The sequence below is a fragment of the Calidris pugnax genome, unplaced genomic scaffold (assembly GCF_001431845.1).
Source record: "Calidris pugnax isolate Ruff unplaced genomic scaffold, ASM143184v1 scaffold273, whole genome shotgun sequence".
NCBI lineage: Eukaryota > Metazoa > Chordata > Aves > Charadriiformes > Scolopacidae > Calidris > Calidris pugnax.
The window spans coordinates 4,673,442-4,696,080 of record NW_015094508.1 but is presented as its reverse complement, the minus strand read 5'-3'; the positions used below and the strand labels follow the sequence as shown (position 1 = coordinate 4,696,080).

General features: G+C 35.8%; 1 protein-coding gene across 2 annotated transcripts in view; it reads left to right on the top strand.

Moving 5' to 3' along the window:
* AP3B1 (adaptor-related protein complex 3, beta 1 subunit) overlaps positions 1-22,639 on the top strand; it is a 157,618-nt gene that overhangs the window by 29,691 nt on the left and 105,288 nt on the right. For both annotated transcript variants that reach the window (XM_014965043.1, XM_014965044.1), the window contains 2 exons: positions 2,236-2,302; positions 12,090-12,269. In XM_014965043.1, coding sequence (XP_014820529.1) covers positions 2,236-2,302; positions 12,090-12,269 — 247 coding nt within the window. The remainder of the gene's footprint in view (positions 1-2,235; positions 2,303-12,089; positions 12,270-22,639) is intronic.

The following is a 22,639-nucleotide window of genomic DNA, read 5'->3' as shown; positions in this document are numbered from 1 at the left end:
GCACACAAAAGACTTTTTGGTTTGAATTATTCTTCATACACAGAATGTCCTTTGATTTCTTGATAGTATCAAAAATATTTGGAGGAGTTTGGCAGTAATGGTCTGTTAGTGCCAGCAAGTTGCAGCAGTATCTGGACAGCAGGCTACTCCATGGAATTTTAACTTAAATTGACACTTCTGTTTCTTCTCTTCATCACAAACTTTATTTTACTAGTCTAGATTAAAGAGCTGATTGGTGCAAAAGTGGAAGATGTTGAAATCTAACTGGATTACTAAAAGACATCCATCTTTCATCAAATCTCCAGATATGATTGCATCTTCAAATACAATTTGTATTTTTTCTTATCTCTGGTTCAAATGATATCCTATGCTTATATGATGATAGTAGCAATATTTTTAAATCTTGCAAATACCGTAAAAAGGTATGTTTTATGGTAAAAAATACAGCAGCACAGTCCGGAGAAACTGGCCTAACTCCCTCCTAGTTTCCATGAATTCCTGACTGGTGATAAAATGGACATCCAGCTCAGATAGCAAAGTAATGCAGATCATATACTCATGGCAAGGCTGTCCTTTGGACTATATGTGATGAGCAAGTAGTTTCAGAAGACTCTCTCTGAAGTTGGAATTCTGGAAGGGATGGATTCTTGATGTGAAGATCAGTCAACAGTTTATATGCTCTCCTAAATCTAAGTACTTCATCTTTTGTGAGCATTTGAGTAAGAAGAAGTAACTGTTTATTCTAATAGTACCTATATACTCAATTTGCTTTTTGGTTTCCATGAATTCTCTACTTGTTTGATAGTCCTGTGGTTCAGTTAGTGCTCCAGTCAGACTTCTGGATGGAAGTTCGATACTCCAATGTTCCTTGCATTTAATGCCATGGTGTTTGGATGGATGTCTGACCTAGAAGAGCTTGTTGATTAGTGGTTCAATCAATCCTAACAGCAGGAAGCTTACATATCAAACAGAAAAGATTTCAGGCATAGTGTGAACAGCAACATTTGTGCCCAGTGCAATCAACATTGCTAGGTACATTGAAGTAATTTTATCATTGAAAATGTCAGACCTCTTGCTTATTTCACTTAAAATGCATTTCAAAGCTATTAGTGTCTTCTGTCTATCAATAGAAAACTCTACTGTGTACTTGCACCTTCTTGCAGCGAAATTTGGAAAAGGACTTCTTAAAAGCCCCATCACTAATATTAATAGATTCTGTTACTAGTGTTTGATAATACCAGTAATAGATTCTACTGTTACTGGTAGATACCATAATGGGAGCAGATCACTCTGAGCTCTTTAGCCTGTTCTTTTATTTTCTCTCCAATTTTATTTCTCTCCAAATTCTATCCCATTTTTGAAAATTCAAAATAATTTTTATTAGACTGGCTATTCCTCTGAAGGTTTTGGTCCTTGACAGAAGATCTAGTAAACTTATTTTGACAAAAATAGAAGTTGGAACAAAATGTAATTGTAAAAGTACATATGGAACAATGTGCTGTTGTTTTGCTTATGCTGATGGTGGCATCTAACAAAGCTGTGTTATCCGTTGAAGCATGTTCTTGTACTGCTAGGTATTAGAACCTTAGCAAAGTAGTAGGCAGCTAGATACTGTGTGAACCTGTAGTTGGGAAGGCTATACTGTACCTTAGTGCGGTTCATCACTCAGCATCAAAACTGAAATGTACAATAATGACTGTATACTTCCTTACTTATCTCTAATTGTATCCATGTTGACATTACTTTTCAAAGACATAGAACTACATATCTGTATGGCTCTTTGTACCTGCTTTCTCTTTGTATTTTCTTCTGCCTTTGTTTTGAAGCCTTCCATCCTTTATAGGTCCATGATGAAGCAGCAGGCTGGAATGAAACATCTGAAGCTCAGTCAAGTTCTCCCTAATGGGTTGGCTTATCTTAATGTTTCTTAAATCCTAAAATTTTTATGAGTTTAAGTATTAAGATTCTTATAGAACACACATAAGTGGTAACATAAAATTAATCTTTAAAATTTAATTTTATACTCCTTCAATTCAGTTCTGTATTCCATGATTAACTTTATTTTCAGTCAAGTTATTTTACAATTAGTTCTTTGGAATACTTGATTTTTCTGGAAGTAGTTTCTTCAATGCTTTTTGTTCCCAGCTTACGTCTAAAGGTGAACAAACTTAACTTCTCTTCATTTCAGGTATGTCTGACTAAATGAGTAAAAACGATTTTTATTTTTCCCTCTAGTCTTGATCCAGAGCAAAAGGAAATGTTAATTGAAGTGATAGAAAAGCTTTTGAAGGACAGAAGTACGGTAAGAAACAGTATTCTGTTATGTACACACGTAAAGAGTTCACTCCTGAAGCTGTCATTCAGCAGTACATGATATACTTTCCTAACCCTTGCTGATATGTTTTTATATGTCTTTAGATAGTAGTATCATCATGTATTTATGCATTATACTATGACTGTAATAGTGACCATCTGCTTTAATAAGGCTGGTAATGGTACTTTCATCATGGGTATTCATCACCTGATTTGTTAGCATCTTTTTGTGTATGCTTCTTTAAACTTAATTTTGAAAATGAAAGTTATATGACTACAGGTGTCTATGTGTAAACACTTTTTCATTGGGAAATTAGCTAGGTCATTTCAATTTGTGATAGTGTAAGAATAAATTATTTCTATATGATGCACAGCATGCCTGTTGAAGTCAGTCTGCCTTGTAGCGTGTACAACTGTTAAACAGTGGTACTTGCTGTATGCTTGTTTGTTCTTGCAAATATCCCCACTTCCAATCTGCTAAGTAAAACAAATGTCCTGGGACAATTTCTGTAAATTTAACACTCCTGTTTGCCTGCCCTATATAGGTACAGGTTTTCTGTACGAACTCCTGGATGTCTCAAAATGGTCACATGCTTTATTTTATTTCCTGCACCCTAGAAATAAGTTCATAAGTCTAAGCCAGAAAGGTAATTGAGCAAGGAGTCTTCAAATAGAAAAAAGAGTTGTAAATTAAAACATTCTCTTGTTGTTCTTGTTGAGATTACTAATGTAGTGAATGTAATCCTTTTTTGAGGAATGTAATCCTTTTTTGAGTAAAATGAAGTGTTACTAGGTACCAGGTAGCGTGATGCTTCATCTTGTATTTGCCAAGTGTTTTTCTAAGACACAGGAACGTATCATCTGTTGTTCTAGCATAGTCCAGGTGTTCAGGACAAAAATGGTGCCATTCTCTAAAAGACATCTTGCAACTTCCACTGAAGGGTTACTGAAGGAGAGTGTCAGAGCTTAATGGCTCAGCAGACAGTAAATCATCTAGTTAGTTCTCCTGACTGCATCTGTGCTTGACCTGTACTCATTTGTCAGAGGCCTTTGTGCTTCTGTGGAGTTGCCCCCCAGTGGTTCTTTGTGTATTTTCTTTTTGTGGTTCATGCTCTTGGTGTGCATGCAATCTGTGAAAGTGAGATTAGATTCTTTATACCTGTGGAGGCATAATGGGCTGAGAAGCCATCTTTGTTTCTTTTAACTGCTGATGGCAGAAAAATAAAATCCAGGAGTTTTCCTAGTTCTTATTGCTTATGGTGTCAAGCTACGCAACAACTAGTAATGTACACATTTACTTTAACAAAATGTTAGAGGAAAAAAGTGTGGCGTAGGTTTGGATCTTCTTTTTCCCCAGCACACTGATCCTGGCATTTGGAGTTACTTATAAGGGGATTAATGCTCATTGCTTAGTACGTGCTGTGATTCCGTTGCTTCTGTGACACTGAAAAATGGACACTGTATTTATGAAGATACCAGCTGAAGCAATAGACAACGGTATGCAATGTTGTCAGCACGTTCAGGAAGCTAAGAATGATGGTCTAGAATTGGGTATTCTGGACCTCTTTGGAGACATAATGTGGTTAGCTGCTGCAACTTTTTCCTCCTTCTGATTCCTCTTGGCCTGTTCCTTAGGAAGATCTAAATACAGCCTGGGCTGAGATGTCAGCTTCAGTTTTAACTTTTTTGGGGTGTGATATGAAGAATTATTAGGCCAAAAAGGAACTGTGCAAATCTCTTTTCAGGACACTCTGAATCAAAATAAAGTATTAATATGTGCTCTTTCATCCCAGACTCCACAGCTTGTTGTGATCATAAGTGGATCTATCTGTCTTTAGTCCTTGATAGCTTTGGGAAGACCAGTCTGACAAGGAATGCTTCACCTTAAGTAGTTATCTTTTGTCCTGTTCCACTGAACGTTCCCAGAAAGCCTCCACATTTACTAACAGAAAGCGGGTAGTGCACAAGAGTTTTATTAGCAGGTTAACCCCAATCTGAATAAGTTTATTCTTTGCCTCTAACTGGATAATGTAGCAATTTGTTCACAGTGGAGGAAACAGAGTGCCACTTGTATCTACTTTTAGCTTTTAAAATTGGAGAAGATGCAGCTGTTTATGGGTGGTGGTACTTATGTACAGGTGTGTCCCTATGTAGCCTATATAGCCTTACATTGCTTACTTGTTAAGTCTTATTTAAACTCCTCTTGGGAACTTTGTATTAATTTGAACTGGATTTTTGTATTCTCTAAGGGAAGCTGAATTTCATACATTTAGCATAATAAAAAAAGTTTCTTCTACATACATAAAGAAAAAGCTTCTAGAAAATATTTTGCTGTCTGTGAAGAAAGTTGGGTTTGTTGCCACAGGAACTGAAGAAATCAGTCTGAGCTGTGGAACAACAGCATTTTATCATAGTCTTATGAACTGCATGTGTTTGATTAATGGTATTTTTCAGGTTTTTGCCGCTTCCGTTGCCTGTTTGACAGTCAGGTGGCCTGAAATTTGTAGGCTTATAGTGTGGAACTCAGACCACAAGTATTTGCTTGGCACTAATCTTTGGATTTCTTTAATTTAAATGCACAGATGCTGTTCCCTTACATCAACATTAGTTGTCATCTCATGATAGTTTTAAACTAATGTTTGCAGATCAGTTCATTGGGAAAGTGGTGGTGTTTTCATTAAATAGTGTCTTTACCAGAGCAGGAGGATCTTAGTGACTTCAAGAATTGTTGAACATCAGTGGTTGTTCACCTTTTTTTCCCTTAATGGAAATCTCAGTTTACTTTTGGTATTTCTGAAGGGCTAATAATCCTCAGACAAACCATAATGCATTGTATATAATATTGTTGTGGGAAGATCTACCATGTGATTTTTTTTGTTTCTTTTCTTGTTCTTACTCCATTTCATAGAATCATAGAATGGTTTGGGTTGGAAGGGACCTTAAAGATCATCTGGTTCCAACCCCCTGTCATGGGCAGGGACACCTCCCACTAGAGCAGGTGGCCAGATTTGTTTTAGACATGTTCTAGAGAGGTTTGAGAGTTCACTTTATTAAAGTGTAAATTTTTACTCATAATTTGTTTACTTTCTGTAACCATTTGTCATCAAGCAGTGTTTTTTAAACTTACTGACGGAATCTCTACCTTAAAGTGAGACAGAATAGCAACTTAACATAGATGCTTCTAAATTTATGGATACTGGAAACTTTTTTTTCAGAGAGAACATGCTATTGTAGATTATTAATGCTGTTTGTTGCACAGAAAAGTCACAGTGTATTTAAATTAGTCAGAGTCATTTTACATAGCAAGAAACTGTCTGGATGGGAATTTTACTACAGTAAAATTAAGCCATTTTATCAAACTGCATAAAATGTGTTCATTTTTTAGGTCTCAATCAGTAGTAAATTTTAATATAAGCTGAGGTAAGCAAAATTTAAAATAAGATGAGGTCTAACCTTAACCCAGCACTTCATTAAAATTTCTGGTGAGATAAATGAAAGATCACTATCCTCCTTAAGTGACTTAACACGAAGATTCAATTAAAATCCAAGCTCTCAGTTAATCTAAAATGCAGAATTATCAAGTGCAAACCATCGTTAACATACACTGAAGGGTAGCTAACTGGGAATTAGTATGTCAACAAAGCTGTGATTTTCTGCCAGGTTATTTAATTTTTAAACAGATCAGATGTCTACAAATATTTTTATTATAGAGACTTAAGAAACTCCTAGTTATGTTTTTACCCTGCTTTTCAGAAAAAAGTACCCCAGACTTTGAGCAGGTACAAGAGTGTGAATGCCTGCTCCTTTTATTTTTCTAGTAATTCTAGATAATTGAGCAATTATCATTATTTTATGTAGAAAGGAGGCAAACAGCATGTGTGTATTTTATGCTAAAATGATTTTCTCAGAAAGTAATATAGCTAGTCAAGTAGTCATGTGTGAAGGTATAATTGGGTATTAGAGAGAAAACTAGTTTCCCTTTTCTCTTTAGTTGATTCTGTGTCACTTCACTCTAATTCTGTTTTTTCCATTCACTTAACAAGCCCGATGATCTAGCCTCGGGGCACGGGGTTTAAGGCAGGATTTGTTGCTGTTGTGATTTAACCCCAGTCAGCAGATAGGACCACGAAGCCACTTGCTCACCCCACACCCCCCCCCGCCTCCATGCACAGGTTGGGATAGAGGGGAGAATCAAAAAAGTAAAAGTGGGAAAACTTGTAGGTTGAGACAAAGACAGTTTAATGGGTAAAACAAAAGCTGCACACTGAAGCAAATCAGAACATGGAATTCATTCACTGCTTCCCATGGGCAGGCAGGGGTTTGGCCATCCCCAGGGCTCCATCACATGTAACAGTCACTTGGGAAGACAAATGCCATCACTCCCAACTCTGCCCCCCTTCCTTCTTTCCCCAGCTTTACATGCTGAGCATGACACCACATGGTATGGAATATCCCTGTGGTCAGTTGGTGTCAGCTGTCCCAGCTGTGTCCCCTCCCGACTCCTTTTGTACCCCGAGCCTGCTTGCTGGAGGGGTGGTGTGAGAAGCCAAAAATGCCTTTGACTGCCTGGCAACAACTAAAAACACCGGTGCGCTGTCAAAAGTATTTCACATCCCAAATTCAAAACATAGCATTATAAACAATAGCTGCTAATAAAAAAAGTTACCTAAGCTGAAACCATGACAGTTGCTTAAATTGTTTTTGCCATACTGTGAAGGACTCTAGGACTGCATTGTGTTTATAGGCTGTGTATTTTACAAATCTGATAGTGTAAACAACAATAAAAATCAAGTTAATTAATAATACCTGAGTTATAGCAGTTTAAAAAAAATAAAATCTATGTTGATACTGAAAAGGAATCATATCCAGTGTTCAAACCTGTAAAATGACAAGGACTTCTGACTTGCATTCTTCAGTCCAAACTAGTAGTCCAAACTTAGTATCCCTAACTGTTTCTAAAGCTGCATCTAAAAAGAAAAGGTAGAATATAGACCTGTAGCTGGGATATAGTTATATGGATGCAGGACTTAATAAAAATGTCAAAATTTTTTACAGGTTTCTGTCTTTAACTTTGATCTGTTTTTATTTTGTTTGGGCAGATACCTCTGTTATAAGGAATGTTTATGATGTTTGTGTGGAAATGTAAATGCATGTGCTGCGTGATAAAATGAATTTTTTTCAGCCCCATTCAGACAGAACTGCGATAGTATGTGGCCATATGTGTATTGTGCTGTATCATAACTGTTGCTATTATAGTTCCTGTTGTGGGACCAGGTAGTATGCAGAGTGCAGCACTGCTTTTGAACTCTTCTAAGACAGAAGAATGTTAGAGAGAAATTTCAAAACATGTTGGCCTGGCTTTGAGATGCTCATTGATTCCCAAGTATGTACTCCTGGTGTTCTGTCCCCAGAAACCTCTGTTGTGAAGTAGTACAGGAAGGGATAGAGACAAGTTTTGTGTTAAAACTGACAGTAAATTAGCTTATTGCATGGAATCAGTTCATTGCTAATTAGGATTTACACTGTTTTCTAAAATAGGCTATATTTTTCTTTAGCCCCTGCTAAAATAATATTTTTTCCTTTAATGAGAATATTTTAATAACACTAAACTATTTCTAATATTTAAATAAATTTATTATTCTAATATTTAAATAAATTTGTTATTCTGTTGTGGTGTGATAATTTACTCCTAAATATAAGAGATGCAACTTAGTTTGAATTATGTTTGGGGGTGAAAAGACTACAAACTCGTGAGTATTGAGATTTCTTTTGCAGACTGCATGGTACTAGATGAAGCACAGATTCTTGTGAAGTGAGACCTCTTAGATTAAAAAATGATCCTAGGAATTGACAATGGCTTTGCAATGAAGATTTCCATCTTTAAAACTAAAGTAGTGTATTTGGGGATAATGGGGAAAGAAAGCTAGCCTCCACTTTTCAGTGATAGCCTTCTGTTAATAAGTTAATGGTTTAGTTTAGAACCCAAATGTGTGGATAAGACAATGTTTTCTTAACTTATTGATTTCATGTTGGTAAAAGCTTCACTTTTGTGGAAAAATATTACTGAATTTGTGCAGATGTTTTATTGTGATAGATCTATTATCCAGCTATTAGAAGATAAATGACTGATCTTTTCCAGTTTCCTTGCCTCCAGAAAATTGAAATAAGAAGGGGAACATCATTTGGGCTGTATGATTAGGGCAGGTGGGGTGGCCATTAATTTAAGAGAGAGGAATCTTGGCAGCGTAGGCCAACTTGCACTGTATTATCAATCAAACCTCGATGCACTTCTTGTGATGACCCAGCACTCTCAGGTTTTCGCAGCGTTAATTAGAATTCATGACAAAATAGATGCAAGGAAACGTTTTGTACCCTTCATAATTTTATAGAAAATTTATTGTTATTAGAGGAACCATTTGCTTAGTGTGATTTTTTTCATTACCAGCTTGTCAACTAGCATAGATAATCTGGAGAAAATATGAACTCCATAGATTGGGTGTCACTTTTGTTGATGGTTCATGTAGTTTACCTTGGAGCACAGCTAATGGCTGAAGTTCATAGCAACAGCACAGAAAAACGTGGCAACCAGTGGAAGACAAATGAACCATGTTTATTGCTTTAATATAAAAAATACATAAATGGAAAGCAGCATTTGAATTTGATGAGCTCATTGCAGGTTTTGTTGGAGTGATTTATATTTTCTCCTTATACAAAAAGCTACTATTGACACAGTGAGATGGAAATTAACTGACTGTTTTTTGGAAACCGATATTTTTTGGTTTTATATTCTGATTGGATCATTTTGTTTTAATTCTAAATATTTTTATGGAATGTTGAGCATTTAATAAACAAAGATTATTAGCTGCTCCTCTCATGTTTAGATGTATAGTAGGATCATACTATAGGGGAAACAGTGTCAACTAGAAAATAATCTCTTATTAAGAAAGCATTGGGAAATTTTCTCAAATAAATCCTCTTGTTATCAGTGCATTTTCAATCTGTCTTACACTCTCACTTCTCCTTCCCTCCCCCCTTTCAAATGAAAAGCCTAATTTTGGGAAATGCAATAGTGGGGAGAGGGGCATAATCTTAAGTAGTGTCATGGTGTATGGCAATTCTTGTATTAATTTGTAAATCTAGGGACTCATCACAGGAATAAAATGCTTTTTCATCCAGTGCACCTCATACTGTATGTTCAAATTTTTTTAATATCTTTTAAGCATTCGCAAGTGACAGCATTATCATTGTAAACTTGAGGAGGTGACTGATGTGAATTGAAGTAATTAATTATTTAGAATCCCTGTATTTCTGTATGACTATTTCTTTTTGTCAAATTGGTGTGTTTCACTCACTGGAAGTGAACTTTTTAAAAGCCAGCATTTTTCATGGGATATATGCTCAGTTTTGAAAGATCTAAACTAGTGTTATATGGATTATTTTATGTAAGCTTTCAAACTATATCATATCCAAATGAAAGGGAAATACAGCAAAATGTGTGTGCAGTACTAGTAGCAGTAAAAGGCAAGGGTATCCATTCCAGAACTACAGTTAGACAGCAGCATCTGTGTTGTCCTTCACCTGTGAACCTAAAAGGGTATTTTTAAATATTAGGCTGTGACTATTCTTATTGTCATAAATCAATCTGCATGTCATTCTCTCTCTCTCCCCCATCTCCTTCCCTCCCTCCTTTTCTCCCTTTGTATGTCAGGCCTGTCAAAGAGACCCTATACTGTCTTGTAGTGTGGAGGCATAGAATATCCATGAGAAAGTCTATGGGACAGTGACTAAAAAAAGGTCTCTGTGGTCTAAAAATTCCGTCCCTTTCTTCTAAAAGTTCAGGTCCATCTCACTGTCCTCTGCAAGCTGGCCGTAACTATAGTTCAGAGGTTTGCATCATGGTAAAATTACTTTGCTGCAAGCGAGTTCTAACATAGAACTCTTCCCACCCTTTCTATCTTCTATCCTCAACTTTATCTGGCCTAATTGAGTAGCTACTCAGGAGTGCTAGTGATTTGTCTAGAGTTAGGTGCTGTCTTCTGCTGAGCTTTGAATCCACACCTAAACATCAACTCACAGCAGTTTGTAATTACAGAAGAGTTACTGCAGCATGGTATTAAGAAGAAAGTTTTGTACAACAACATTAAAAGAAAAATCTATTGTTTTTGTGATACAGCAAAAAATAGCAAATTATTTTAGATGTAAGATGTGTTTTATTTAGCTCTGTCAAATAATTAAATTTTGCTTCCTGGAATGAGTTGTATACTTGCTGGGACCAGCAGTTACCAGTATCTGGACAGGCCTGGAGACAATAAATGCAACTTCACGTTTATTCTTATTGGTAATTCACAAAATCCCCACAGAGCCTGAAACTTGTTTAGCATAATAGCAAGACTATATTCTGAGCTGTTTTCTTTCAATTGTAATGTTGGGCGCATACTAATAAACCAAATGTCAGCCAAATACAGGGAGAAAAATGTAACATATGAATATCATTGTATTTAATATTTCTCAAAAAGTACCATTTCAATAAACTGCACTTCTATTTAATTGCTTACTTTAAGTCATTGGGGAAATTTTAGAGGTTGAAATGCAGATCCCCAGTGCTCAGATAGAATATGACATTAATTTGCTGCCAGAAGGCTATACTGCATGCATGCTAACTGCATACATATCAGCTGCTTCATATAAAGTCTCATCATTTTAGTTATTTGACTTAACATGTACTCTGACACAAAACAAATCTTAATTAAAGCAATTAGAAGAAGAAGAACAGTAATTCCAGGCACACAATGACATGTCCTTATAATGCATGGTCAGCTTTTATGGTTTTCCCACTGTTAAAATAACCTGCTGCCAGAATTTTAGCAGGAACCTAAATATATGTTTCCTTTCTTTATTTTTAAATGAAAATACCCTGTCAGAAGGTTTTGATAAGCTTTGGAGTGTTAGAATGTTGAAAATCTATTTAATTTTCTCATGAAAACAAAGCTATTTTTATAATCGTTGGCAGTATAAGGCTCTTTGTGTATATATAAATAAAGATTTATTTCTAATAAAGGCAAAAAAATGCGTGAGGACATAGCAGGGCATAAATGGTCCATTCCTGCAATTTTTGGAACTGATAGGGAAGTGCTGAACACCATGCAGAAATTCTGCTTGTGTTCTTGGAGGAAAAGTATTAATGTAGCTCTGTATTATATTGCTGATTTTTTTGCCCTTTTTTTCTTTTTTTTTGCAAAGTGTATTCATGAATTCTTAATACAAAATTTCATATGACAGTTAATTTGGCCATATTAAGAGAGAAGTTTGGATCCCAGTAGTTCTGGGAAACTTACTGCAGCTTCTCTTTAGTTTGATCCCACCAGTCTTGATAAGCGAATCCCAAGAGACCTTGTCGGGCATTTCACTATATTATAGTTCTTGTTGTTTCCTGTTATTTCTGAGTTAATTGCAAGTTCTCTGATAATTTATTTTGAAACTATAAGTAAAAAAAAAAAAATATGCTTACATTGCACTGTGTCTTCAGGGCTGGGAGCTAAGATTTATGTATGTAATAGAAACAGCAAATGTTTTCTCCGTTCTAATAAACTTACCTCAATTTTATTTTAAATAAGATAACGTTTCTGTGGGCTTAGGGTTTTTTTGTTGTTGTTTCTTTTCACTGAATAGAAACAATTTGAAATTTTGCTGAGAATTGCTGGTATTAATTCTGGTTCTCACTTGTGGGTGAACTGTAGGAGGGATGCTGAACTTCTGGTCTATATTTTGTTTTCTAGCTTGTGGCTGGGAGCGTTGTGATGGCATTTGAGGAAGTGTGTCCAGACAGAATTGATCTGATTCACAAGAACTACCGAAAGCTCTGTAACTTGTTGGTTGACGTGGAAGAGTGGGGTCAAGTTGTTATAATCCACATGTTAACTCGATATGCACGTACACAGTTTGTAAGCCCATGGAAGGTAAGTTTATGACTTTTAAAATCACTATTGTGTGCTTGCAATCTGAATTATTTCTATTGTTGGATATACTTAGTCTTTTAAGATGCATTTTTATGCAAACTCTAATAAAAGTAGAAATCAAATGCATAAGTCTTAGCTCTCTAAAGCTTCACTAATACAAGGCATCCACCCTTCTTCTGAGCATGAGAGTTTTCCTTCCAGGCTATAACCTGAGCTGATTTACCCTGGGCACATCCCATGGGCAGCAGAGAGAGTACTTTAAGTGACGTGGTTCTTTGCTCTAGAAGATTTTATGTGAGTGAAAGCTAGAAAGGTTTGCCATTCTATCCTGACACTGGATAGAATCTACTTTTTTTTTTTTTTAGTTATGAATACCTAGTGTCACAGAATAATGACCATTACGTGGCTTGTCTAGGCTTTGTTAATGTGCTGAGGCTCTGCATGGAGGCTTGAGTATGTGTTTTTTGAACTGTGCAGTGTAAAAAATGTTTTGGTATTTTCGTGTATATTATGTAAATATGAGTTTACGCTCACTTGAAGTTATTAAAAGGGATATTCAAAATACAAATCCTGTCACTTCTAACAACAAAAAAATAGCTCAAGAAATTGATGCTATTAATATTAGTTTCAATAGGGATTTAACTCTGAATATCCATTTAAATTAAAAGACAGAATAATTCTGGAAAGAATTGTATAAAATTACTCCACAGTTGTTTGCATTTATTACGGTCTTGGGGATGTTACTACTGTTAAGTTTTACCATTTAATTTGAAACTAATTCTTGTTTAAAGTTGTACATACTCATTGATAATTATGTTGTTTTATAGCAGTAGCTAGAGATGGATTTTGTACAGTTACACAAAGGGGTGTTTGGTGTACCTACTTCGAATGAATATAAGATCTCAGAATCTTAGAGAAAGTTTAATCATCTGGGTTTATTTATTTTAATTCCTCTGTTTTTCTTTAGACTGAAGTAGTTCTGCTATAGCTCAGCTAATGTGTCTTAACACTTCTGTTCAGCCATTGTTATTTTGGGGCAGACTGTTGTGGTTTGTGATTACCGTATTAACAATTTAATAGAAAACTAGAAACATACCAAAAACGTCTGAAGCAGAATCATATTTTCGCGCTACCAGTTGGGTTCTGAAACATCCTTTCTTCTTTCAGATGAAAATTAAAATCTTTGTTATAATACATCTTTCTAGAAAATTGGTTACAATGAGGAAAGTATTTTTACATAGTGAGACACTTAAGTAATATGTTTTCCTAACATTCTTGAGGCAGAGTGTTTATTAGGTGTTGCTTATTGAAAGAGAGTAACTTGCATTCTTCTCTCTGACCTTTAGAAAGAATCAAAATTAGTAATTTGCTTTGCCTAAATCTACAGTTTCACAACTGGTTTAGGTCAGTTTCAGTCTGTGATTGAACAAAGGAAGCATAGAAGAGGAGGATGACCTCCTGTCTTTGAGAGGTTGAACATTTTGATGGGATGACATAATCTTTAAGACTAATGTACTTTTTTCACTGAAACCAGATGGATGGAAATTGTTGCTGTGGCTTCTCCTCTAGCAATGCAAAAGGTTTGTGTAACAGTACTGCCTGTGTCAACCTAAAATTGGTCATCAGTGGTATAGTATTAATAACACTTTGTTTCCACTTTCATGAGCTTCAGTGCAAAATTTAGTTTGTCTACCTACTCAGCAATTAAATTAGCAGAGTTTTTTTCTGGGGCTAGTTGAAAAGCATGCCTTTGTCAATAGATTCTTAAATGAACTCATCATACAACAGGGCATCTTGTGCAGTAGAAGAGATTTTTAATTTAGTTTATTTGCATCATTATGGATCAGTATTTAGGCTGTTTATATGTAAATGTATGATTTGAGGAACAATTAAGTGTTGACAAAGTAGATTGCAGTCATATCAATTGCAGTGCGTTTTCCATAATTTTTCTAACTGACATCTTTGATGATAAATAGTGGATGCCAAGTCAAAGCCGATTATACAGTGCACTAGGAATTCATGGCGCTGTCAGGGAGAAGACCGATTGACTTTAAATTTACATATTAATGAGAAGATTTGTTAAGAGGGTGCTTGACTATAGAAAATAACAGCATATTTATAGGGCACGACACTTTATAAATAAAGCTGATGCAGGAAAATGGAAATTAAACCTATCAGATTAATAAATTCAATGCTGCTAAAATGCATATTTGCATTTTTATTCACTAAAATTTACCTCACTTTTTGAGAAATGTGTGCTGCTTTTGTTCAAGTTGAGCTAATTCCCAACAAGTAATGGTGTAATATTTTGAACTGGCTTCTTGTGCACTTAGAAACCTGAAAAAAAAATGGAGTATATACCAGTTATGAAGAAAATATGTGTAAAACCGTTGCAAAACTTTAATTGAATTACCCAGTAACCAAGAATACTAAGTTTTATATCCCTGTTTTCAGCTTCTCTGAGGGGTAGATTTTTTTAAATTCCGATCATAAATGCAGTGAGGAATAATGTCCTTGGTTTACCCTATTTGTCTTGAAATATTTAGAGGGTGCTTTTGAAGTAGTTACATGTGAATAGCAGTTTCAGAATAACCTTTTTCCATGTGAAATGTATTCAGCTTTAACATGTATTAACTGGAATGAGAGCAAGACACTCATTCTGGAGTGGAAAAAAAATGCTGCTGAGGGCTGAGAAGAATAATTTCAACAGTTTTCTGGGAAGTGACATATTTGATGGCATATAACACTGTAATGCATCCCAGCTTAAATGTTTTGCCCTGCCCTTGTCACAGGAGTTGTTGGGACTGCTGAGTTGTTTGCAGACAGTTCCTGAACCATTACAATTGGCAGCCTGATGCATGAAGATGTTTAAAATAAAGTTGCTGTTGGTTTCCATGAAGGCGTTGAGTTGCACTCTAGCAGTTCAGGAGCTGATTTTCAAGCTGTTCAGCCATCCCTGAAGTCAGAAGTTTCCATGGTCATTGTAGACAGCGAATTGTAGCAGGGAGTTGTAGTCTAGCAAAAAACCAGGGCTTTCACAGGGCTGCTCAGCTTCCTTTCAGGCAATTGCAGTTTATAGAAATAAACTGTCTTGGTGTTCAATTAAGATTGTAATTTGATTCAGTTTGGTAGCCTCCTGTTAACTAAGAGAATTACCTAGATAAAGTGATAAAAACAAAATAAGCTAAAGTACTTTACAAATATTCTATATGTAAATCATTCATGTAATAATGAATGGACCTGGGTACAACTTTCCCCCCTTCTCAACCTCTCTGTAGAGGATTTAGAAGTTTTATTATGCTCTCCTTCAATAAGAAAATGCATAAAAAGACATAGATAGTCAAGCACATTTAAGAAATACTGAGAATAGCATTCAGTCTTTAGAATAAAATTAATCAAGATGTGTTATGTATTGTACATAATGTGTACATTGTAGACCTCATTGAAGTTTCACTGTAGATATTTGTGCTTTGTGGTTCTACCAGATGATAGTTTTGCTGATTATTATTTTTTTTTTCTTCTCCCCTCTGCTCCGCTCCCCTGCCCGAAAATGATTATAAGGCCAGAGTATTTTCTTCCCCAGAGGTCAAAAGCAGTCATTTAATTTTCAGTTACCATTATGCTGCCCTCTTCAGATGCAAGTGTGAAACCATACAGAATGGTAGATTTCGTTGAGCCTGATATGGCTAATAAGATCAAAAGATTAAATTCAGGAAAACTAGTGTACAGTGAAGTTATGTGTTATACTACTTATTTCTTCCATTCTTAGTGTAACTGTCAGAATCTTTAGTCCGAATTGGAGGGTTCTGGATTCAGTTACTGTTTCCCTTTTTGTCAGAGTGTGATACTCTTTGATGAGGTTTCTTTTAGATATACATGAGGAGGTGTTAATGTTTAATATTAAATTCATTTATTTGAAGATATTCGGTGAAACATTTGGGGCATAAAATTTTACTGTAATACCAGTTTTATTTTTTTTCCTACCAGGTGTACTACTTTAGAATAATTTAAAATGCAGTTTTGTAACAAAGAATGGCCTCAAGTTGATTGTGAAAGTTGATTACTTGAAATTCCAAACAAAACTTTCTGGTCATGAGACTATTTTCATGATCACTGCGTAATGGTCTCTTCTGTCACTGAAAGGAAGCATTATTGTCTTTCTGCCTTCCCTCCCTTCCCTTGTGATAGGGGTGGTGTTTCTAAGGCAGTCTGGGTAAGGAATCGATCCAGCAGAAGAATAACCGAAAGGACGAGGAGGGTTACATTTCAGCCACGTGAATTTCCTGATTTGCTTTCCTTTGTGCCTGCCAAGCACTTACTGCTGGCAAAAGAGAAGTACAGTCTGCAGACAAAACCACCATTTATCTTTTCAGCAAAGTGTATTGCTGTGGTTTCTGTTAGTCCCATGACAGTCTTGCAGTGGAATAGCAGCAGTGGGTAGAATCTGTGTAGGCAAGTTCTCTAGGACATCTGTATTGCTCAAGTTAAGAAAGTAACCTCTGCATTTCTCATAAATTTGATCAGAAAAGTTTCTATGTACTCCATCTAATGCTGTTGTCTTATCTTCTTGGCTCAGGATGAGGGTTTTTTTCATTATTTATATATAGGATAAGAGGCATTCTAGCCATCTGTTGCAAATAAGCTATTAAAATTGTTTTATATCTGTCCAGATCATTGGCTTACAGAAATGAAAATTAATTGGAGGGAAATGCTGAAGTATTTCCATAGAAATCTAAATATCAACTATCTAACTGCAAATAATTTTTAATTCACCTATCAGATGTACCAGACCCCCATCAGCCTATCAGCTACAAAATTTCTAGCTTTCATTTTGGCCATTGCAATGATGTTTAATCATAGAAAATTGTGTAAGCAATATGAAATGAATGCTGTTTTACAATACTTTGGGACTGTCCTGGATGCCAAAATATTCATAAATTCAGTTTTAGGCATTTACCTGTGGGATATTATTCTCTGTTTAGTAACTTCTGTGGCCTTGTAAGCTTCCTTAGCTCTTTCTTTGCAAAAGTAAACCTTTGTTCAATTGTTCCTCTGTTTGAAGAAGACCTACATGAGGTCAGACCTCTGATCTGAGTCTGAACCTGTGCATCTGTTCTGTTTATAATATCAAGTAGAGTTCTTGATTCGTTATGGCATATCTCTAAAGGACCATGGGGAAGAGTAAATACAAAAAAAAATCAATTTGGATCATCCATCTCGTTGACAGTGCATCCACACATTTGTTCCAGTTTATGGTTGGAAAAATGCCAGACAAGAAGACTAGGGCTAGTTTAGGCCTGAATGGTAGAAACATGTGCTTTTCCATCACAGCTTTTACCATCAAAATAAATATACCATCAATTGTCGGTGTGAGAATATCACTGAAGCAAATCAACAGATGTTTTAAGATGCTTTCAGATCCTTTGCCTACTTATGCATTAGAGTGAAGGAAAAAAATCCTGTAGTACCAGATTTCATGTCCATTGACTATGTTCAGGTTAGTAGGGCAGACTTCCTGGTGAGGATAGCAGACCCTCACCTTTCAGACTGCTAATCTAAGTACAGGTACAGTTAGGATTCTTTTACGATTTCAGGTCATTTTGTATCTTGAAAATTTGAGGCTCCTAACATCTAGAGCAAGGGCTATAGTCCAAATACGGCTTAAATGTTGGATAAACATTTTACTAGCAGTAAAAAGTCCTAAAGCTACACAAACAAAAAATAATAAAAATCAAGTTATGAGTGTGTTTGCATGTGTGGGAAACAGGGAAGACCCCTTTGTTCTCTTTGGCTCTTAAAATTATCTACGTTTTTTCCAAAGAGAAAGGAGTTGGGTTGTGATAATATTATTGTGAATATTTGGAACACTAGAAAGGGAAGGGCACTGTGAACTATTACAGTTCTGTATATGCTGAAGATCTGTGAGATCCGTTTTCCTCCCTACCTTCTTTGTAACTCATGGCAGGTGGTGACTACTACCTAGACCATGAAGCACCCTTCTTTTTGTTGCACCACCAAAGTAACTTATGGTTCACTTACTGTGCAACCCTGTGGAAAAGTACTTTTGCTAGGCAGTTGCTTCATGAGTCCTTGCTATTGTGATGGGATGGTTTATACTGTGTCCTCAGATATTTAAACAGATTAAACTGAGATTAAACTTTAACCATCATAAAAAGCCTTAAAGGTACTCAAGCGTTTAACTTCTGAATACAAGTTCCAAATTTGACTTCAATTTTTGGACTTGAGGGGGAAAAAAATGAGGAACTTTTAGCCTGAAGGAGTGTCTTATTTCTCTAACTTATTTTCTCTTATTTATTTGGTGTCTTTTTCCTCTAATTTATCCCGTCACCTTTGCTCCTTCTCCACTTCATTTTTCCTGTGTTTATTTTATTCCTTCTTGTTTTAACTTGTATTTTCTGTTTTTCTTCTCTTCTTATACTCCAAATTTATCTGGTTTTTTTTCTGTTCTTTGCATCGCAGTGTCTTTGCATTCTCATTATCATACCTTCTTCACACAGTATTGAAAGGAGGATGATTTTGTGGTAAGAGAAAACTGTTTTATGCCTCACTTCTATTTTGAGGAGAGTGGAGCTGTTTTGAATAAATTAAAGTGATCTGAAAACCACAATTTATTTTCTTAATTGTAACTGAAAGTATTGTGAGGCTTTGTTACAACAATAACTGGGAATTTGGGGTTGTTGCAGAACGGTGTTAGTTACTGCAGCATGTTTGACTCTTAGCCCCTATTCTTAGACAGCAGTCCTAGACTTAGTTGCTGCTTCTTATAGAAATGAGAATGAGCTTTTGAACACTTCCTGAGTTTTCTCATTAGTTCAGTATGAAGTTACTTAGCACAGATGTTCCTGTAATTGTGCTATATTGGGAAAAATCTAATGTTCAGTGGTCCTCAAACCCATACTTCCACCTGTGCAGTGCTCTTGTCTCAGGGCTGTAGTATAAAACTTCTATCAGTATGGGCTTTAGAAAACCTTTTGGGGATTTTTTTTTTAAATTTTTCACTATTTTTAATTCATTGCATTTTTGAATTTCTAATCAAAACGATATTATTTGCTAAGCAAGTTTTTAAAAGCTACCGTAAGACTGGTTTGAGGAGTTTTTGAACAGTCTTTCATGTAAAATATGAGCTAACATACTCATACAGTATATGGGAAAATTGTTGTTTGATTTTTTAAGAGTGAAATAAACATGTACATCCACACTGGGATTACAAAGGGTCTTGTGTAAATTAGAATATGCAGGGTTTTAGTCTTAGAATATATTATATGAGAGGAAAAGATGTACTAAACTATAAATGAAGCTTGACTTACGTATCATTTACCACATAATTGTATCTATGCTGGAAGCTAAGCTGAGAACAGAGTTGTGACTGAAAATGCCTTAAATTAATGCTACAATCTGATTCTCAACCTTGAGTAGGTGGGTGCTTTGTTACTTAAGTATCAAGCTCACTGTATTTACAAATCGGAATGTTTTTATATAGAAAGCTTTTTTGAATTGTGTATAAAATTTCTCTAACCTAGTGAAATTTTATTTCAATAAAATTTATTGTAATTGTATTATTTCCTTAGCCACATGAAAATTTAGGTTTTTTTAAGAAATATGAAAATGTTTTACTGAGTATGCAACTCTAAAGGCTATTGACATCACAAGGTAAACTAACTTGGAAGATGGGTCCTTTTACAGAATAATGTCTCAAAGTTGCCCAACGATAGCTTTTCACAGGGATGTTACAATATTGTAATCAGGAAACTGGTTAGAATACTGAGAAGAACAACTCAGAACTTCTGTGTCCCAGTGAGATGAAGTCTGCGGGAAAACAATTATTTTTGAATGCAATACCTCTTGTGTCAAAATGTGCTGGTTTTGTCAATACCCTGAAAACAGTAAGGAGTGTCTATTTGTATGAACACAGTGAAGGCAGAGAAGAAGGGAGGAGTTTCCTTCTTTGAAAACTTCTTATCCCATTCTTTTCCTGCATTTTTAGATCAGGGATTCTCAACCTGCTGCTTTTTGATTTTTCACTCTTTGCATTAGTAGAAAGTCTGTTAAGAAATTTCACTGGCACTCACATTATAAACCCTTTTTCAGGTTGCATCATTTCCTGGCAGATGTTTGCATTTGAAAAATAAATTAGTTTTCAACATCACGTGATGAGTGTTAGCCCAATATGAAGTTTATGGAGTGAGGGTTAGAATCAGAAAATATAATTCAATGTGACTCAAATATTTCTTCAGGTTGTCACAACTACCATTTTCATTAATACTCACTTCAATTTCTGTTAGCTGAAAGCTTGTTTATCTCTTTAGGTAAGTAAGCTTTAAAAACCTATAAATATAATTGTGTGCAAGGAACCATGAAATCTCATTTGACCAGAACATGATAGCTTTTATCTAAAACTTAAAACTAAAGTCCCAGTTTCCATTGTAATTTATTGGAATTATATAATATCTTTTATATAACTGTATTAATATGTTACATTTTTACAGAATCATAGAATTCCAGGAGTTGGAAGGCATCTCTGGAGATCATGTAGTCAAACCCCCCTGCCAAAGTAGGTCCACCTAGAGCAGACTGTACAGGAACATGTCCAGGTGGGTCTCTGTCCATCCAGAGATGGAGACTCCACCATCTCTCTGGGCAGCCCGTTCCAGTGCTCTGCCACCCTCAAAGAGAAGTTCCTCCTCATATTTAGATGAAACTTCGTATGTTCAAGTTTGTGCCCGTTACCTCTTGTCCTGTCACTGGGCACCACTGAAAAAAGGCTGGCCCCATCCTCCTGGCACCCACCCTTTAGGTATTTATAACCATTGATTACATCCCTCCTCAGTCTTCTCTTTTCCAGACTAAAAATACACAAGTCGCCCAGCCTTTCCTCACAAGACAGATGTTCTAGGCTCCTAATCATCTTTGTAGCCCTCTGCTGTACCCTCTCCAGCAGTTCCCTGTCCTTCTTGAACTGGGGAGCCAGAACTGGACACAGTACTCCAGATGGGGCCTTACCGGGCAGAGTAGAGGGGCAGGATGACCTCCCTTAGCCTGCTGGCCAGTGTATTTCCTTATGGATCTGAGGAGAGCAACTGAAGTCTGTAGCTTTAAAATCAGTTATACCCAATCTAGGAATACAAATATTTCAATGACTTTTCAATATAAGATGGAGTTAAGGCTGGTAGAGTGGGCAAATAGTATATGTTCAAACTTTCGATTTCAGTGAAATTTAACTCTGAGTTTGTGGATGTGTGAAGCTCTGTTTGGAGGTACTTGTCACATTCACATAATGGGCTTTACCCTAAATGGAAGACACATTCTCAACCTTAATGCCATATTAAATGTAATTTCGAGCAAGATCTCAGTTAAATGGTTAGTTCATTTGCTTAGTGACTTTAAAAATAGGCTAATGGAACTTGTTATCTGGCAGTTTCTTCATTTAAGCTCTTAATACTTTATGAAGATGTCCCTAAACTGTATGTCTGGAATAACATAAAAAAGAATTACGCGTGTTCTTTGACTCTAAAATACTCACTTCTCTACTGGATTGAATAAATCGCAAAAGATGGGGAAATCACAGAGTCCATTTGCAATTCCGAGCTTGGAATGCTTGTGGTCTCTCTGTTTTTAATCACTTCTTTCTGCCAGGGTTCTAAACTTTTTAGTTATTTTGCCATTTAAAAGAGCTATTAACTGCACAATTAAATCATGTGCTACTGCAAACTGTTAAGTGCACTTAATGCAGTTTAACTAAAGACTGCCACTGAAAGGGAATGTCTCTGTTTTGTCTGTCTCCCTTTAACACCTGCTTTTGAAAAATCAGCAGTTCTAGTGATCCTGTGATCACAAAGTGAGCCAGATCATTTTACTGATCCTGGTGAAAATAAAACATGCTTTTTAAAAACAAATGAACAAACTAATTACAAACTTTTAATGGTATGATTAGTCTTAAATTAACTGTGAAACTGCATCTAAAGTGATTGAAAGGATAAGTGAAAGCATGGGAATATTTGAATCTACTCCTGGAACTCTCGTGCTGTCTCTCCACTGTCACAAAGAATCAGAGTGCTGGGATTTTTTCTGATAGAGTTGCTAATATGTAGTAGTTATTATCAGTTTGAGCTCTAATTAGAAATCTGGGATAGTAAAAAAAATGCCACCAATATCTGTCATTTCTTCAAGGAATGAAGCACCTCTCACAGCTTATATAGGTGCAATATAGATACTGAGGATTGGAGTATAATTGTGCAGGAAATTGTCTGTGGAAGCTGACAGTTGTTGATTCAACATTGATAGTTAAAACAGGAAGACTTTCATTTCCCAAGTGCAAGAGTCTTATTTCCAGTCCCATGCTGGCTGTAAAA